General features: G+C 40.1%; 1 protein-coding gene across 5 annotated transcripts in view; it reads right to left on the reverse strand.

The window, feature by feature from the left end:
• LOC137175693 (ninjurin-2-like) overlaps positions 1-8,245 on the reverse strand; it is a 36,573-nt gene extending 28,328 nt beyond the window's left edge. For 2 of the 5 annotated variants that reach the window (XM_067581515.1, XM_067581514.1), the window contains exon 1: positions 7,952-8,241. In XM_067581515.1, coding sequence (XP_067437616.1) covers positions 7,952-8,047 — 96 coding nt within the window. In that variant the 5' untranslated portion in view covers positions 8,048-8,241. Of the gene's footprint in view, positions 1-7,951 lie in introns of all 5 variants that reach the window. The other 3 variants (XM_067581513.1, XM_067581511.1, XM_067581516.1) reach the window with 2 other exon arrangements.
• Between the last annotated feature and the right edge of the window lie 11,110 nt (positions 8,246-19,355).

Here is a 19,355-nt window from a genome sequence, read left to right on the forward strand (position 1 = left end):
ATTAATACTGAAGCGAATGAACTGACCACCTTAGCTAATACACTAATACACACACAATACACAACATACAAAGGTTTTCATCTCAGTGGGACTGCTGTGTTTACCTCTGGGCACACACCATGCATGAGGGCGCACACACACACACACACACACACACACACACACTGGCAGACATACAAACCACATATTTACATGTTCACAAACACATGTCAACTGGACATTAAATACACACAGAGACACAAACACACGTACAGGAATGACCAGCAACATTTACACCTGGGTTCTTTCCCACATACACACACACACTTAAGTCTTATCTGATGACCTAACACTCGTGTTAGAGGGAAGAGAAACAGAGATAGAGAGAGGTCTGTATTTACCTTTAGATCACCCCTCAACTAACATAAACACACACATATACACAGGCTCCATACTGGCCAGCAGCCTGGCGCATAGCAACACGTTTTATCAACAAACACAAGAGGTCAGATTCTGTGTGTGTGCATGTGTGTGTATGTGTGTCCATTTGTAGCCCAATCACCTTTTGTTTCTCTTAATTTCTACATGCCAAGGTACCTCTCACTCCCCCCCTTTTCTCTCTTTCTGTGTTTTCTATCATTTCACATCTCTTTTGATGCCTCTCTTAAAGGAATAGTTCAACATTTTAGGAAATATGTGTATTTGCTTTCTTTGACGAGAGGATATCAATCTCACATTTATGGGTTAAGCTCTGCACTTAATGCACAGACTTATTGCACCACACACAGCCTATACAGCATTTTATATGTATATATTTATGTCATTGTACATGTTTATGTTTATTTTTATATGCTTTTCAACAGATGTGGGGCTACATGTCTGCTATGTCTCTGTATGTGTTTGGCTGTGATCCAAGCGCAGCAGCACACGCTATACTAGACCTCTATGAGTTACAGTTTAAATGGAGTATATGGCACCTTTAACCGCTGCAGTTATATGTGCAGTTGATAAGCAACACACAATCCTCTGAGAATAAATACATGTTTGTGAATTCTCAGAAAAACCATTTAACCGCTACATGTTTTTTATGAGCTGGGTGTGTATACAGATGAACATGGAAAGTCTGTGAAAAGCTTTAAAATACTGACATACAGTGAACTTGGATTTATAAGTCGGGTTTGTGATTTATCTGTGTGTGTGTGTGTGTGTCTGAATTATAGTGTTGTGAGTTATAGTGTCCCAGCAGGGGAGCCTCTGCACCAGAAAGGGGGTTTCCTGTTCTTTCTTGGCAAATATGACTGGAACAAGTGGAGGAGGAACAGAAGTGTGACACAACACTCTTGGCTTCAAGCTGCAGCTAGTGATTTATTTTCTATGTGATAATCAGTTCAAGGTTTTAGGGATGATCAGTTCGCTAATATGACAAACACTCTCTTTCGCTGGTTGAAAATAAAATCTAAGTAGACGTGTGAGTCAAGATTTTAAATCCTACTCAAGTGGAAGTAAAGGAGCAGGCGTGTGCGTGTGCGTGTGTCTGTGTGATGAGAATACTTGTGAGTTATATCTGTTGTGTTTCACTCTGTGACAGTCTAATTGTGGGTTTATGAAAAAGAGAAAGCAGGAGACAGAGAGACTGGTCTGGGTGTGTGTGATAATCTAATTGTTTATATCTGGTAGGATCTAAACTTTCGTCTGGTATCACTCATCTTGGCTTTTTCTGCACACACTACTCTCTAAACCTTCAAAAAAAAAAAATCTTTTCACGTTTCTGCACACACACACGCACACACAGGGCAGCGAATTGGGTCCATTTCCCATAAAGCTGTTTCAGATTCATAATGGGTCTGCTGTCATTTCCACCCCCAAAATGAAAAGAAAACACACACTACCCCTTGGACAGAGGAGAAAGGAAGAAGAGGGATAGAGAGAAAGGAAGAGAATGGGGGATGGGTGATGAGGAGAAAAAAGAGAAGAAGATGAAGGGCAATGTATGAGGGAGAAAGAGAGACTGGAATGGAGAAAGACCTTAAAGTTAAGAAAAAGTGGGAGTATGGTCAGAAAGAAAGAAAAATGTATTTAAGTAGAGGAATGTTAAATTTAAACCAGTGGTCAGTAAAGTAGCAGAGCATATTTAAAAGAGTTAAAACAATAAAAAGGTAAAAAAAAAAAAAAAAAAACCCAAAAAACAACAGATGTGTAAAGGAGGCAAAGTCCATAAATTAGATATCCAATTAAATAAAACAAGTTAAATAGTATCACACTCACTACACTCTGTTCTTTACTGTGCTTTCAACTGTCTTCATCAGGTTCAAAGCTCCAGAACAAACTAGTAAGTGAACCTTGAGTTGGGATTTTATATGGTCAAGAACAAACTTTTATGTGTAACTCAACATGGACAAGAAGTCCTAAAAGTTCTAAGAAATGTCAACAGATCCATCTCCATGAAAATTAAACCCCATCTGCTGATGAAGACAGACTTGAGACATAATCTGATGCCGAGTGTGAATTCCAGTCAAAAAACTACAGTAGAACTGAAGAGTGTCAGTCCGCTTGTACTAATAATTTTATGTTTCTATCAAAATGTAAAAAGACTGATCCACACACACACACACACACACACACACACACACACACACACACACACACACACACACGTGTACATGCACACACAGAGCCTGAAACAGGTGTACCATACGTTGGATATACATTACATTACACAACAACAGTCATTTAAAGATGAGGATCATGTTGGTCTCGGATGAAAGTTCCTGGAATCACACACACACACACACACACACACACACACACACACACACACACACACGCATACATGCACGCACACACACATGCACACACGCATGCATGCACACACACATTCTCGTTCTTCACACCCACACTCAGAATGTGGCATTTGCCATGTAGGGGCCAAGAATGGGTTACACACACACACACACACACACACATACACACACCACACACACACACATACCACACACACACACACACACACATACACACACAGACACACACACTTGTGAATGTGAAAGAGAGGCAGCAACGTATTCTGGGAGGTGAGAGAAGTGGGAAAGAGATGAGAGGGATGGTGGTCATGGAGGGACACACAGCACCAAGGCACTGTTATCCAGAGAAAAATACACCTGACAATACAGGTAAACACAGTTGTTGCCATTGTTATGACACATGTATACTCATTATTCTATCCACAGGTATTAATATTATATATAATTATTATTATTGTTGTTACTATTTATTACCAGCCTGACAGTGTCCTTCTGGGATTTGCTAAAGTTGCTCGATGGCCAGTTCAGGCTTGTTCACATGCAAGCAACTTTGCACGTCTCTGAAATATATTTACCATTCTTGTAGGACTGCTGTGAGTTAATTTTGTGCTTCATGCCCTTTGACCAAGATATGAATGCTATGTCTCAAGCAGCCCTCAAAGAGGAAATCCTTTTTTTTTTTTTTCAAAATTTTGCACTGTGCACATAATCACACAGATTCATGTGGTGTGTCACGTTCAGTGTTGGGCAAGTTACTTGAAATCATTGTATCTTTTGTATTTAACATGTAGAAATAAAAAATGTGTGGTTTAGGAAGCAGGCAGGAAACAGTTTGAAAAGATTTACTGATTATCCAACAGCTTGCATTAGCATAGCCTCAGTGACTGCACTCAGCCCTCAAGAAGTCCTGACCTCAGCTTCAAACACCCTCCAATTCTGAACAAAACTAGGCATCAGGTGACTCCTGAATGTAGGTGTACATGTGGTTATAATTAGCAAGGTAAGAACACACAACATGTGAATAAAACAACATTTTTCCTCCTCCAGAGCAGTCTGTCAGGTTAACACAGAGACCATTCTGATTAATCCCAGTAAGACAGCTAGGACGCCAAGCCCCAAGTGAAAAAGTGACAGAGCATTACTGGGATTAGTAACTGTAATGTAATTACTGAATTTCTCATTTTAATCCCTTACACTGCTTGTTACTGAAAAAAGTAAATACATTACTGCAATGCCTTACAAAGTGGTTATGTTACAGTAATACAATACACATATTGTATGTAAAAAACACTGTTGCTTCCCAAAACCTGTATGCACCTGCTTTGGAGATTAAAGGTCAGTGAGGCCAAACTCTGTGACCAAACAGCCAAGACTCTGGGATGGCCTTCACATCATATGATCAGTCCGTGGTGAAAGAGTCATTGTTAAACAAAAATGGCTGATGTAACAGGCATGGTCAATATGTCAGTGTGTCTCTGTCCTGTGTCCCCTCATGGAAAGGTACAAATCTATTAAACCTCTGACAGCTACTGTAGGTGTGGTCGTGTGTGGTCTGTGGGTGCACTCTAAAACCTGACCATACCGCACAGTGCTGGTTTGAGCCAGTCGAGCTTGGTTTCCACTCTAAAGATTATATTTAAAGGACCCTCAAAGCATCTGTCCGCAAACAAATTTATATTTTAAAGCACTATTTAATCACTGAGGAACTATTCTCCTCTGAGAGTGTGGATACTTTGAAATACGACTGCCATGCTTGGAGACACTGCGATTCTTACTAATTCTGTGTCAGTGCTCCACGCCCTGTTGCTGTGCTCTATACATAGAGAGTGACTGAGAGGTGTAAAGCCTTCGCACCATAGAAATAGATTCATCATGGCAGCTTCACACAGACACTGCGTGAAAGCCTCATAAATACAATTTCGGCAAATTACACGCTTCCCTTTGGACTTTGAAGATTTGAAGCTACGCTGACTGCTTTACGTCCGGATGTTGAGAAAATGTCATGAACTACAAGACTGTGAAACCCATTCACAATCAGACAGGTCATGTAGAAATCCACCAAACAGTATTCAAAGTGCTACAGTATGTGACTGTTTGACATACAAGGCTTTCATCTCACTGCAGATGATGTAAATCCAGCTCAAATCCCAATGGGACCTTAAGGGTATGTCCAGACTGTTCAGGTCAAGCTAATTTTATAACTAACTATCTCTTATAGACAAAAACATGTGATTTAACAAGCAGCAAAGGACATTCAAGGTGCTCTGAGTAGAATATTACTGACTCACGGCAAAAAATAACATACTATGTCGACATTTTAATAGGTTTGTTGAATGAAACCAGTGACTTCCCATCCATCATCTCTAATACCCCAAATTCATAGCTGTGAAACCTCACTTTATGGAACGTTGGAATCAAGTCATTTTATAACAACTGGTAACTTTATATGGAGGGTGCTGTAACAAGTCATGTGGGTCGTCCAAAAACTACCAACATGATTGAGACTGAAAGTTCATTCTTGACCTTAAAAAAAAACAACAGCTGTTAAAAACATTATCACCACACAGTCCGCTCCATTTTGGAGCCTTTCATCATATTTGCTTGATCTTCCACAGCGGATGGAGTTTGCCCAGTTGTCATGCAAACATAAACGTTCATATTTACATTTTTTTTATTCTGAGCACTTTGAGGACTTCTACATTTTGACTTAAAAGATGAGATTGTACATTCAGTTGATAATAATGGGCAACTGCATCGCCTGAGGAGTTGAATCCTTGTAGGGGAGGTGTTTTTTGTCAACCAGTATAATTGCTTCTGCCATGAACAAATTACGAAATGGCAAGATGCCAGTGAGCTTAAAGAAAGACTGGTTGCAATATTTGCTATATGAATGAGCAATATGCCTTAACAGCAGTACGCACCAGCAGTGTCTATTTACCAGTAATTACTGTGCAATACCATTGGAGGTTTCCAATTGTGAGCAAAGCCACATCTAATTATATTCAGTAGCTGGTACTCTATATGATTATATCTTTTCCATATACCACTACACACCTGCTGCATCTTAAACCTTAAGTACAGTAGCAACCAGTCATCCATATGGCTGCTAAAACAACATGACAAAGACATATGAGATGCATAATAAAGTGATGATTGTACACATACAAACATATAGCGTTAGCTGGCATTGACATACAGGATGTGTATCATGCTGAGCAATTTCTTAAACACACATGCTTATTTAAATGTCTACATACATTAACTTATTTCTGCTTTCCTGGAGATCCCTCATTTCTCTCCTCACATCTGTCAACATATGATTAAGCCACTGGACTTGAAATGAATATTTGTGGCGAGTGCTTAGCGTCTGTGAATGTAAACATTTACATTCTCAGCCGCATGATATGATCATTACTGCCACAGTTAGCGGCTGCCTGCGGCCAAATGGCGCTATAGGTTCTCATGTTATCTGTGACAGTGTTCCTCGGACTCTGCCAGCAGTCATGGTGGTCTTTATCGTCACTCATAATCCAAATTAGTCACTTTAAATCTTGCTAATCGCTGCTAAAATATACAGCAGACATCTGCTTCGGCTACTGTATGAGCTAACTGTGGTTACAGTCATCACTGCTGGCACTTAACAGAGTGCATTACTAACAGATTTTATATTATTTCATAGACAGTCTCATTGACATTAAAATGTGACTCATCAAAACATGACAGGGAAATTTCAGAGTGTGTGTGCCTGTGTGTGTGTGTGCGTGTGCATGTGGGAGTGTTAATCCCAGTGAGTTCAGTTGGATGAATGAACAGAACTGGTATTCATGTGTGTGGTAAATTTGGAGATGGAAGCAAGCAGGTAAACAACCTTATTTTTGCTACAGCTATACCTGCGACTGTGCTTACTGCGAGGATCTGAAATTACAGTTTTACCGTGTGACTTTTTTTTTCACTTATCAGTTCGGATTTATTACACAAGACAGATAATTAACATACTTTGTTACTGAAAAATACCAGATTTTTGCAGATATAGGTGTGTGCTTCTTAACCGACAGCAGTATTAGGTGAACAAAAAACAAGATGCTGTTTGGTTTTCAAGATACACTAACAGACACTTCAAAGTACTGCAATGGCCCTGAAGCAATATTAACATTCATCCACTCTGCTACACCTTTCCTCCAACATCTGTCACTGTCTCACTCATATAGACACCCCCCACCACCCCCACCCTCCACACACACACACACACACACACACACACACACACACACACACACACACACACACATACACACTCTTAAAGTACTTTGTTCTCTGGAGACTATGTAGCTAAATATACCAGTAACTGATAGTCCCACTGGTTGATGGGCAGGAACACTGCTGGCCCTGACACTGATACATTAGATGAATTGTAACAGACACCGGGTAGTGTGTGTGTTTGTGTGTGTGTGTGTATGTGTGTGTGTGTGTGTGTGTTTCTGGTACGTCGGTAGTGTTAGGGAGGTAGTGAGAAGATTATTTGAGGAAAGAAGGAAGTTCAAAACTGCTTTAGACAATGGCAAACAAAACCTGACTCAAAAAAGCTACGACATTTGACTCCTTAAAAAAACAAAAGAAAATATGTATAAAACATGAATACACATACAATGAAAAAACAGTTTTAAAATGCTGCTTATAAAGCATCCTCTCAAAAGTGATCTATCAAGACCCCAACCCTACCTTGACCCCTTTTTCTTGGCATTAGTGAGTACCTGCTCTGTTGACCCGTAGCTACATTAGAGGACTTTATTAGCCTTTGCACCCAGGCCCTAATTGAGATTTGATGGATGTTGCGAGCGTAGCTTGGTCTCAGAATAGAGAGCCTAAATCAGGGCGCCACACAGCAAACCTCTGATCCTCAGCTCTCACATAGGCAGCACATACCACAGCTCTGCGGCAAAGCTAAGACAGGAGCAGCGATTCAGAGTCACAGATAGACCAGGACTGACAGAAAAGGAGATGAAAGAGAGAAGGGAAGAGGGATTGAGAATGAGGAGGAAACAGAGAAGAAGAGAGAGAGTTGCATCTACTGCATATTGCAACTTTCTTTCTTTCTCCTGTCCTTACCTGACTCTGTCTCCCCCTCTTCGTTCTCCCCCCTTTCACACAGGTCTCCCTTTCAGTTCACTAACCTGCAGAGGGCCGCTGGCTGGCATGGTGGATCTCAGCGATGTCAGGTCGATGTCTCGGCCCTGCTCCCCTCTCTCTGTCTTCCCCAGTCCCTGCATAATGAGGCCTGTAGCGAGCAAGCAACCAAAACACACTCTCACACACACCGAATGTTGCCCCCACAGCCGTGAAAATGCTAATGCAAGGATGGCTGTGGTCGTTATGAAAGGAAATGACCCTGGACGCCAGGCACCAAGCACCAGGCAAGGCCAAGGAGGACAGCGGAGGGACAAACAAACGGCTTATTCACCCTGCTCCCTCTCTCTCACTTTGCACTCCTTCTGCATGTCTCTCTGTCTTTTTCTCTCACCATCGCTCTCTCTATTCTACCCCTGTGCACACTCTAGGGTGTAAAAATGCTATAATACAAAATGGAAGCAAATATTGTTCCATATTTAAAGTTAGTCTTGTCCATGTCTATGCATATCAAGTTGTGTCTATTTGTGCCTGTTTGCTCAACAAAAACATTCTCCTGTATTTCTGTTAAGTTAACTGAGGTCAGACATGTTCCCATTAAAACACTGAGGGGCCACTGTTAGGAGTTTACAGCTTTCTAAACCAGGGGACTCATAGCCTCTACAACATGGAGAGCTGCAGTAAGAACCAAAGATACCATGCACCGAAGAGGGACAGGCCAAGTACTGTAACAGCAGAAATCTCAGAGACGGATATCTCAAAATAAATAAAACCAAAACTATCTGCGTACTGCTAGAGGTGAGTGAAAAAATGTGGGGTTTTTTTGTCATATGGGTGAACCAAACCAAACATTACTGTGAAAGATTTTACTGGCAGTATTGAGAGTGCAGAATGTAGACGTGCAGAATACAAAAGCTGGCGGTTTGAGACTAGAAGAAGAAGAAAAAAAAAAATGTTTTAAAATGAAAATGGAGGATTATTAGATTATAAGGTTGAATGGGTTTTTGTAAAACTGGGGGCGCAGGAATGTGCTGCTCTTGATTTTAAAAAGAGGGGCGGGGGGGGAGACAGACAGACAGACAGACAGGCTAAAACCCTTCAAACCCAGAGGTTACCTGCCCCGCTGGAAAATACAGGAACTGAAAAAAAACTCACACAAAAATAAAACACAACTCACACCACAAACAAATACACAAATTAATAGGAAAGAACAAATTTATACATCCAACCACAGCGACACTGAACGTCAAAAACATACAGAACATTTAAATGAATAAAGTGTTTCTTCTCCTCTTTTTTTTCTCTCTCGTTCAAATACATCTACAAAGTGTTCCCCCGGGGGGGAGAATGGTAGTTGTCAACAGTGATTAAACACACCGCTTCAAGTTCATAATCCTCACAAAAATGATCACCTCACTTGCAGGAATTTCATTAGGCAAAGTGTATACGAGCGGAGCATCACACACTCACACATAGCCAACCGTTGTCCTACTTTGCAAGTACTCAAATAGTGACAGCGGCGGTTTCGGTGTTTGACTTGTATTTTTAAATGGAATGTTTTTGTGACTTTAAAAGATTATTACAGTCTTTAGTCATGCTGCAGCTTTCCCAGCCTCACCTCTTTCAGTAATCATGTCGCATCCTGGCCTGTGGCTTTCTGTGATCATTAACTGTTGATAGAATTAAAGAGCGCTGTAATTCATTTCCTAAGATAAGTATCGTACTATAGCTTAATACCCATCAGCCCTGATAGCGTAGCGGCGTGACTAACGTGGCGGAGACTGTCGACACCTTTAACACCACATGGTAAGCACAAGCAGAAATGTACAAAACAACGTACATTATGCGTGTGTGTTGGGCTTTTTTCATTGTTTTTTTTTATTTTTCTGAAAATCTACACAAAACATGGATACAATTATAATGCAGTCACATCTGGGATCTTATCTCTGTCTCTCTAATAATGAATAATGTGTTTGCTTTCTCCATAGCATGAAAACTAAAACATCTGCCCTTCCATTTTTTTTTTTTGTTTTTATTTTATTATTAACAAATTACCGAGAACTTTCCAAATCTCAGCTGACACTGTCTGAGTAGTTATTTTGTTTTTGCGGTTTTTGTGAATTACACCTCTGTCGTCTTTCAGAGATTTGGAGGGTCATATAGTGACTATTTGATGGCGCATAATGGAGTATTTGACTTGTGCTTCTATTGTTTGACTATTTAAGCAGCAGACTCCAAGTTAATCCCTAAATGAGAGATTAAAAACAAACCGGCCTGCCCACAGATTTTTTTTTTTTTTTCCAAGAAACTGAGTTTACTGACACCAGTTATTCAGCCAAACCCCCTCATTTGTTTGGTTCCTAGAAACAAAGAGTCTTTAGAAGATGCCAATAGCAGTATGCGCCGACTTTTCCCCAGTCCTTCCTAGAAAGAATATCTGCCACGTAGATAAAACAGTTAGAGCTGTATGGCGTAAACATCTTTACTGCCTCTCTTGGCTTACAGAGATTTACCGTGTGACAGCTAAATGTATAATCCTGCTTTAGAAAAGGCTGTTCTAGTTTGTACATGTCTGTAAACACAGTAAGGAAGAACAGGTAGTTTTTTTTAGAAAAAAGGCTGTGTGTTTGAAGAGTTCATAAAGGACACTCATTGCCCAACATTATAACATTATGTCTTATATAAGTTAAGCCTTCAGGGGCTTTGTGACGCTCCTGCTCTCGATGTAGCAGTTTTGCTTGACTGTAAACAAAGTTGTTGTGAGCACTGTACGTGTTGCGAAACACTAACAAAACCTGCAACACTGGCTTTTTGTTTACAGTGCCCATTCTCCTTATCTGTCATTTGTGTACAGAAGTTATTAATACCACGCTCTCCGTGCAAGCACATTTTAGTTGTGACATGCCTGCGACCAAGAAAAACTCTCATGTTGTTTTGTGAGGTGAATGTTTCACGCAAAGCTGCTGAATTAAGATGAAGACTAAAGTGAAATAATGGAGTTTAGGGAAAGAGTAGATACTTCCAGCCTCGTTGCTTGAAACATTTTGTGCTGTTTTGAATTTACTCGCACTATAAATACAGGCATGGCACTGTCTGGTAATGAGGTGTTAATGAGGTGAAAGTACAAGCTGACTTCTGCAGAATGATATTAACTTGCTTTTTCTGAGAAAGAATCAGCTGCAAACATCTGGTATTTTCCCCTGCAAACATGAAGAATTTTTTAATTATGCCATTTAAAGAAAAGGTTCTCATTTCCTTTTCTTTTTTTGTCTGTCTTTCTTGCCCATATGTGCATCGAAAGAGGTATCGGTCACTGCAATCATTCCTCCAGTCCATACAGGCTGAGAGGAGATCCCTTTCTTGTGACTCCAGTGTGAGAGATAAGGGACAAAATCCACAGTCCTTGTTCTGCGTAAAAATTATAGTTCAGCCAAATTCAATTTGAGGCTTCAGCAGTCTGAATTAGACAAGTCAAATGTGTATCTTTTAAAGTTACAGTGTTTTTCCATTCCAGTCAACAGTAGCTTTTTAAATGTACATATGGGCATGTGAGTATTGTATTAAAATAGACTTAAACAAATGTGAAGATATTCTTGAATCTGTATTGTGCATCTTGATACAACAGCTCATTTTAAACATCAAGTCAGCGATGAGTTCTTGGCTCACGATGAGACGAACAAGGTCGCAGTAAAAAATGTTTAAGCACTGCATGAAGTGACATGCTGACTCCTCTCAGTCTTGACTTACTTGAAGCTTGTCTTCCTAAGTTCTTGATTGATTGAAACTTGAAAGAAAAAAAGTATGCAAGTCTCATGTTTTGATTGAGTAAAATCCCTTGTCATGACCTGAAAGACTTGCATCTTGACATGAAATCTGCAAGTCATTTGCTGGCATGGACTTCAAGAAACTCAAGAACCTGAAGCTTGACTTGAGACTTGCTCTGACAGATTTGATGTTTGCTTCATCTGAAATAGTTGGACTTGCTCCAAAGAACTTAAAATCAGCCGCGGTGACGCGTGATACTCGTGTGTGATGATGGTGACTGGAACATATACAATCTGTCTTTGTCTTGTTCATCTGTACTCTCTGTCACTCCCTCCCTCCCTCTCTTTCTCTCTCTTTCACACACACACACACACACACACACACACACAGACACACAAAGATAAGTCTTCAGCAGTTGAGTACCAGGCAGCGCTGATCTCTCGCTCTCTACCTCTGCCTGTCATACACGCATGCACATTCAAGCAAACACTAACCGAGCAGTGCCAGTCTCTCATTCTGGCAATGATAAAAAAGACCTTTATGCTCCAAGAATTTTCATCACGGAGATGCAGACACACACACACACACACACACACACACACACGCTGACTTACAGGTAACACACTTCAAAGTTAACAGAGCGACTCTGAGTTCCTGATACCAGCTGATAACAGTGTACATTATCACACACTCACGTGCATGCATACACTCACACACACACACACACACACACGCAGCAGGTATGTAAACACATGGGCCACATCACGCCCACATTTACATGCAAACATGCACGAGTGAAGGAGCGTCGGGATGAGGGAGCAACAGCAGCGCAGATCAAAGTGCTGGTTTGTATCACTGACAGATATGCAGGTGCATGTGCTTTCATGTAGTTCACCTGCTAAGTCAGACTGTGTGTTCGTTTTTTTAGGGTAAATCTCTCAAATGAACTGGTTACTGAAAATTACTGACACACATCTTCATTTTTTTAGAATCTTAAATAGGTCAAAAATTAAGCCTCATGAGCTTAAGCAGTCAAAATAAAATATTCAGATACCTTCCTTATCATTATTACAGACTAAACAACCTTCTTTTTAGGGAAAATGTCAAAATATTTAAGAGGATCTGGTCTTGACACACAGCTTGAGAAACCAGGACTCTTATGAGGTAAAAAATGGGTCAACAATTGATTTTGCTATTTAAGTGTGTGTCCCTGCCCCGGCTCCCTGCTGCTCCCATTAGACTCTTTTATAAGCTGAGGACTGTAGCCGCACCAATTTATGGAGATGGCGACGTTTCCGAAGGTGCTGTAAATGAAATTTGAATGATTGAGTCACTGCAGGAGGGCTTTGATAAAACAGATGTGACGGTGCAAGAGGCAGACTGTAAACAAAATGAATCACACCCTCATGCACACGCATGACCCTCAACCGCCTAGAAATAATAATGTGTCTTTTTTTTAAAAAATGTATTAAAACTGCTTTTGTTGCAAAATTACATCCAATTTTTCAGCAACCAATGGAAACTGACCTATTTTTCCAAACATTGAGCACGCACACGCACAGACACACACACACACACACACACACCAGGGTTAAATGTTTTCTTGTGCCTTTAAAATAATTACTTCCCAAGAATATATTGCTTCTTTCCCGGGAAACAGGAAATTAGATTTTAAAACAGAACAGCAGATAAAATTGTGTGTTCTTAAAGAGATTTGTATGTCTGATTAAGCCTCTTGTGGAGCCACTTGCACGTGTTATCTTGGTTTTACAGATTTTGCATATACTGTATATTCTGACATTTAGCCGCACTAGTGAACTGTAAGCTGACATTTTTATCATTTAAACCAATTGGAAGAAACAGCTGCAGGCTGATAAAAATCATATTATTGTCATAATAACTGCATTTAAAGGCCATACTTCAGGATTTATGTATATAGAACATATATAGCATGGCTTTGTATTAGTTTGAAGTTTACAGTCTCCTCTCCTCTCCTCTCAGACACCCCCCCCCCCCCCCCCTTCCTACAATTACAGTTCAGAACCAAACCACCATGTCATATTTAACCTACTCCTCACCCCGCAGGGAGAGAGACCTCATTTACGTTAATTGCTTCCAATTTGGACTGTTACCAGGGGGTGAGAACATGTGCAGATTTTGTTTGGCCAGAGTAGAATAATGGGTCACTAACAGGTCTGTAGGGAGACATATGAGAATCGCAACGCAAGGGAGAAAAGAAGAATGTGGAGAATTAAAGTTTACAAAATATCAGGTGGAATCAAAACCGAGAATGACAGACTGGACTCTTTAGTGACACTATCTGGTAGAAGGATGTACTGCTGATCTACACTGGACTCACTGTGCAATGCCACAACAGTGAAGAGTGTGTCTTTATTTGATATGTTGGGTTCCCTTTATTATATTATACATATTTAGTATGATTGCTGCTGAAGACATCCCTGGATGACACTGCTCATGTATCATCACTGTAAAGATCTTTACGGACACAGTTCACAGGCAACAGGATATACTATGGGTGTCCTGGGATACCCCAATCTTTTACAGCCTCAAGATCACAAAAGATGCAAGATTTAAATCCCTTCTCTACCTTTCACCCAAGATATACACACACACATACACAGAGAGAGAGAGACAGAGAGATAGAGCCGCATGCAGTGTCACAGAGAAGAGAAGTGACAGGTTCACTGTTGCAATATGAGATCTTTAAAAGTACATCCTCTGACACACACAGACAGCCGCGCACACACACACTGAGTTGCTGGCAGTCGTAAAAGTCAAGAGAGCTTTAGACTTTAGTGAACATGCAGTGCAGAAGAAGAAGAGGAAGAGGAAGAAGAAAATGCCTTATTTATTGTGAAAAGAAAAGCACAAATCAATCAAGTGCTCATGAGCAACAAATTCAATCAGGTACCTCAGAGGCACTAGAAGCTCTTTGGTGTGAATGTCTTCCCAGTACATGTCTAAATGAATGTTTGAATGTTGAGTGATGTTTGAATAATTCTCCTGCAGGCTAATTTGAATTGTTAAATGACCTTTTTGTTTTCTAAAAAATGAAAACCATTGCGGAATATCTGCCGCAGCAGACAACCACAGGCAAAGTTTACCAGCATCTGATTGGTTACAGGTGTCATAGCCAGGGAGGCTTTGTGTATGAAGTCTGATATTTAAAATAAAACCTTATTTAAAATAATAGACAGCTTTGTTCATTTCTTTCTTTCTGTATATGCAAATGTGTCTTTTTTTAACTGTAGAGGGAAATTCCGCTCGCAAATAAATAAAATGCCATGTCACATCATCCAGATGTTTCTCTGTATGAGTTGAACATGACGGAGAAACACAAAAATACACATGTAGCATGTGTGAGGGGCGATAGTGCAAAGATGAAGCAAGGGAGAGACAGAGATAGGCAGGGGAAAAGGAAGAGAGAAAGATTGTGGAAGATGTCAGCAAGGAGTGAGAAGTACCTCTGTGTTTATTTTAGAGAATGACACACACACACACTCACACACACACACACACAGAGTGAGAGAGAGAGAGAGAGTGAGAGAGAGCGAGAGAGAGGCCTAATTTGCCTACCTGAGCTGAGTTTTGACAAGTTCTCCAACCTGTTACAACTTGTTAGGAGGGACAAAGGCTCGCTGACATTAATAAGTTGGGTCAATACTCTGTCACACTCTGACTTTTAACAGAAGAGACTATCTGCTCGTTCTCAAATCTGCAACGATACACACACACGCACACACACACACCGAGACACAGATGACACCATGGCTTTTAAAAAAATGAGGAAGTGACAATGCCTGACAGGTATCTTGAAGTACACACAGTTGTCAATAAACACGTTTCTTCTTCTTCTTCTTCTTTTCCTTCTCTTTCTCTTTAGTAAGACATGAGAATTCACTCATCCAGAACTGATTGATGACAGCTGAAGTGCTGAAGAGTTTGCATGATTGCATGCTTGATATGGGAGGCGCAACAGCACACATACACACGCACACTGACACACACACACACACTCACACTGCCATGTCAGCAGCCTTTCTTTGTATATTTCCCCTCTACACATTCTTGGTTTTACTTATTCTCTCAAGCTTCCTCTTTTGCCTGCTTGTGTTTTGATGTGTGAAGTTGCAAGATCTTAACCCCGCGTGTAAATGCAATCCCTCCACATGCACTTAGCTGCACTTATAGCACATATAAACCACTGCTTGTGTAATAATGTGCTTTAAGGCAAGAATAAGAAAAGGTGAAAAAGAAACTGTGCTGCAGCACTTTAAGCAACCTGCCTCTTTAAATGCAACTGAATAAACAGTATTTTGAACAGATTTGGGATCATATCTTGTCATCAGAAAGGTCAACTGAGAGTGACTTTGAAAAGAAAACATTTCCAAATGTCTCACTTTTATCAATGAGGCATGAAGATAACTTTTTTTCACTGAAATAACATCACCAAAAGAAGACAAAAAACAGTGAGCAGCTGCTCAAGCTACAGAATTTAACATGAATCTTTTGAGTTTCCTCGCCGCTTTATAGAAAATAGCGCTAAAAGCATGGGCGCTATTTTAAGAATATCTTAACTGCTAGAGGCTGGCAGGCATTAGTGTTGGCATGACTTCAATCACATGCATGGACCATCTTCTATCTTTAAAAAATCTCTACTTCTTGCAAATATGTTTCTTCAGAAATCATGAAATCTGTGATAGAGTAAGAAACAGTTGAACACAGCAGAACAGATTCAAGTTTAGCTTAAAGTGTGTTTGAAGGAAAAGGGAGATAAAACTAGGTGACAGGGGCACAGAGAGAAAAATGACAAAAGAGGAAGCAGAAAATGTCACTTTTGCTTTATTACCGAAAGAATTCCGAGTCAGCGAGTGAAAGCTTATGTTTAGAATCTCTCAGCAAATGAATTCCAGCTGTTTGAGCTGTCAGTCAAGCTAACGCGACCTGTTGCTTCCTTGAGCCTACAAGTCCTACGACTGCAAGCACCATTGGACAGCCAGGAAGAAATGAAGATTTCAAAGCTATATTAACATTTGTAAAACAATGACACTCCTATCCAAATTGAGTGCAGGTTCAGCTTCTAGTTTACTAATGCAGTATGGAAATAATAGCTCATTCCTGAGTCAGCCAAAGATTAGCATTTGTACCATTTCCATAGGAATAGAAAATGAACATTTCAATTTTTCTACAGGCAGTTTTAAATATGCAAATTCACAGCTGAAGCCATCCCGAAATTAGGAAGTGATCATCATTAAGAAAAAAAAAAGCATCTCTTGAATCGATCTATGTGATCAAAACAAGAGAATTTGATACAAAGCAAAGCAGAATGACAAAAAGTGCCTCTAACATTAGCAGCTCAGCCCTCCTGTCACCTCACTGAGGCCTCACGCTTCTGCAGATATCTTGAGAGCAGTTGCCCGAGGGTGCAACTGCTGTGTGTCCCACTTTCAGTGTAATATCGCTGGAACTTTTAGTGGCTAAACTGTGTTGTTCTAGTATGCGGGCCGTCAAGTCAACCCAGGTACAAGTACAGGTCAGAAAGAGACAGAGAATGAGATGAATAAATTGTTTATTCTTGACAGAGTAATTTTCAGTCAGCGGCGGCTTTACAGCTTACTGGAGAAAGAAGCAAAGGTGTGTTGACGTGTGTGTGTGTGTGTCCTGAAGGAATGCTGAGGCCAAACTCTTGTTGTCAGTTTAAAAGACCCGCATGTGTTAACATCACACACACACACACACACACACACACACACACCCCCAAGCTCAAGCTGCTTTCCAGGATTTAGTTGTAGATAATGTTTTGTCCAATTATTGACCACTAAATGTCCTAAAACATAATGCTCTCATACTCACAAACCTTGCAAATTTAATAGATATAATAATAAGCATTCAAATATGCATTTATGGAATTGAAAGAACAGTGAAATAAAGAGTTATTCATTATATATGCTGTTAATTGATTAATTAAGTTGCATTTTTTTTGGGCTGGGTTAATGTAGAGTGAGATACTTGTGACAACATAAAAAGTACAAATAAAAGGTTAAAGGTTAAAGAAGGTTAAAGGTAAAAGAAGTTGTGAAAGGAAAAGGCAAGAAATAAGTACAGTGAAATCTCTCATATATGCCAAAATACTATATACACTGATGGAATTTATGGAGACTTTATTGACAATAAAAAACTAAATCTCACATAATATTTAAAGGTACAAGATATGCAACAGATTGTAAACTATCTCTCAGCAGTTGTATGTACATTTTATGCAGTCAGTGATGTCTTTGTATACTTTCCAAAAGTGTTTCGTTCAATCCTAACTTTTTGTCATGTTGTTGTGCAACCCAGCATATTGTTTTACAGCCTTAAGCAAAGTGCAGAATAAACATGTGCGACATGTGCACACACACGCAAAGGAGCACCCCTCCACGCATACACACACACACACACACACACACACACACACACACACATTATTATTTGGTCCTTGCTGACACATACAGGCTCATTCATGCTCTGCTGCAATGTTAACCTGCTGGTGGTCATGTGAAGACCCAAAACAACAAGTCCATGACCCAGTTTGCATCTCCACCCACTGCTTAATAACAAACGCTGGGATATCTGAGAGTCGTAGGTATGAAAACACCCTTTGCAACTTTTTATCGTTCCAGAAGTGTTTGCTGATTGCGTGGAGGCTGCGCATATCAATCGGCTATTAACACTGGAAGCTTAGATAAGATATGACTGTATAAATCTGTCAGTATGCGTGAGGTTTATAGCCCATTGGCCCGTGGTGACTTTTTTCTTTTATTTACTCTTGTGAAAGAATGTTTGCAGGACTATCTGGTGGAAAAAAAGAACACAATAGTGTGCTATTGTGTGTACTAAAACAGACCAGCTGCTAATGTAAAAAAAACGGCAGATAAATGAGCCATTATTCTGTGTAAAAAGGATAATTGCAAGGTTACATTTTGAAAAATAAATTTCAAATTCTGTGCTGACATCCTTGAAATTGGGATTCACGTTCATTTTCCCTTTTGAATTAAATGAAAAAGCAATTAACTTTGAAAAATGAAGCTGAAACAAGTTGAATGTCTGATAGGACAAAGGACAGCTAGGTGGTGCTTAGGTGTCAGACCGGTTGTTCTTTTTGTGAATAGGCTTATTTATTCAAAGTTATGTGGGTGAGATGATGTTGTCATCAGTGAATCACTCTTCGGTGTTTGGACCCCCGCTATCAAACACTAACAGGAAGACCCACAGAACAATAGTGTGCGTGTGATGATCAGGGTTAGGACAGGGCCTTTATCACACACTGGGCTCTGCAAAGTATAGGAACTCTTCCTCCTTTTTCGTGATGATCAGGTAAAAAAAACATCATCCTGTTTTGATTATTCTTGCCAGAGGCGCTGCAGCTCAATATCAGGGTGTGTAGATCTGATGGACTGGAAAAAAATGCCAGATTCATAACATGTCCTGTAGTGCAGTCTTTGATAAGGAACTGACTTTGGAACAAAATCAGATAGCGAAAATAATTTAACTAAAATCAGCCCATCACAATCTCTTTACACATATCTGTCTCTCCCCCTTAAAACTGCTGTACATCTGTAATAAATTATCTGGACTAATGCAATATCAAAGCATGACTCTAAACCACTGTTATATGGTCACTAT

The sequence above is a fragment of the Thunnus thynnus genome, chromosome 23 (genome assembly GCF_963924715.1).
Source record: "Thunnus thynnus chromosome 23, fThuThy2.1, whole genome shotgun sequence".
Lineage (NCBI taxonomy): Eukaryota > Metazoa > Chordata > Actinopteri > Scombriformes > Scombridae > Thunnus > Thunnus thynnus.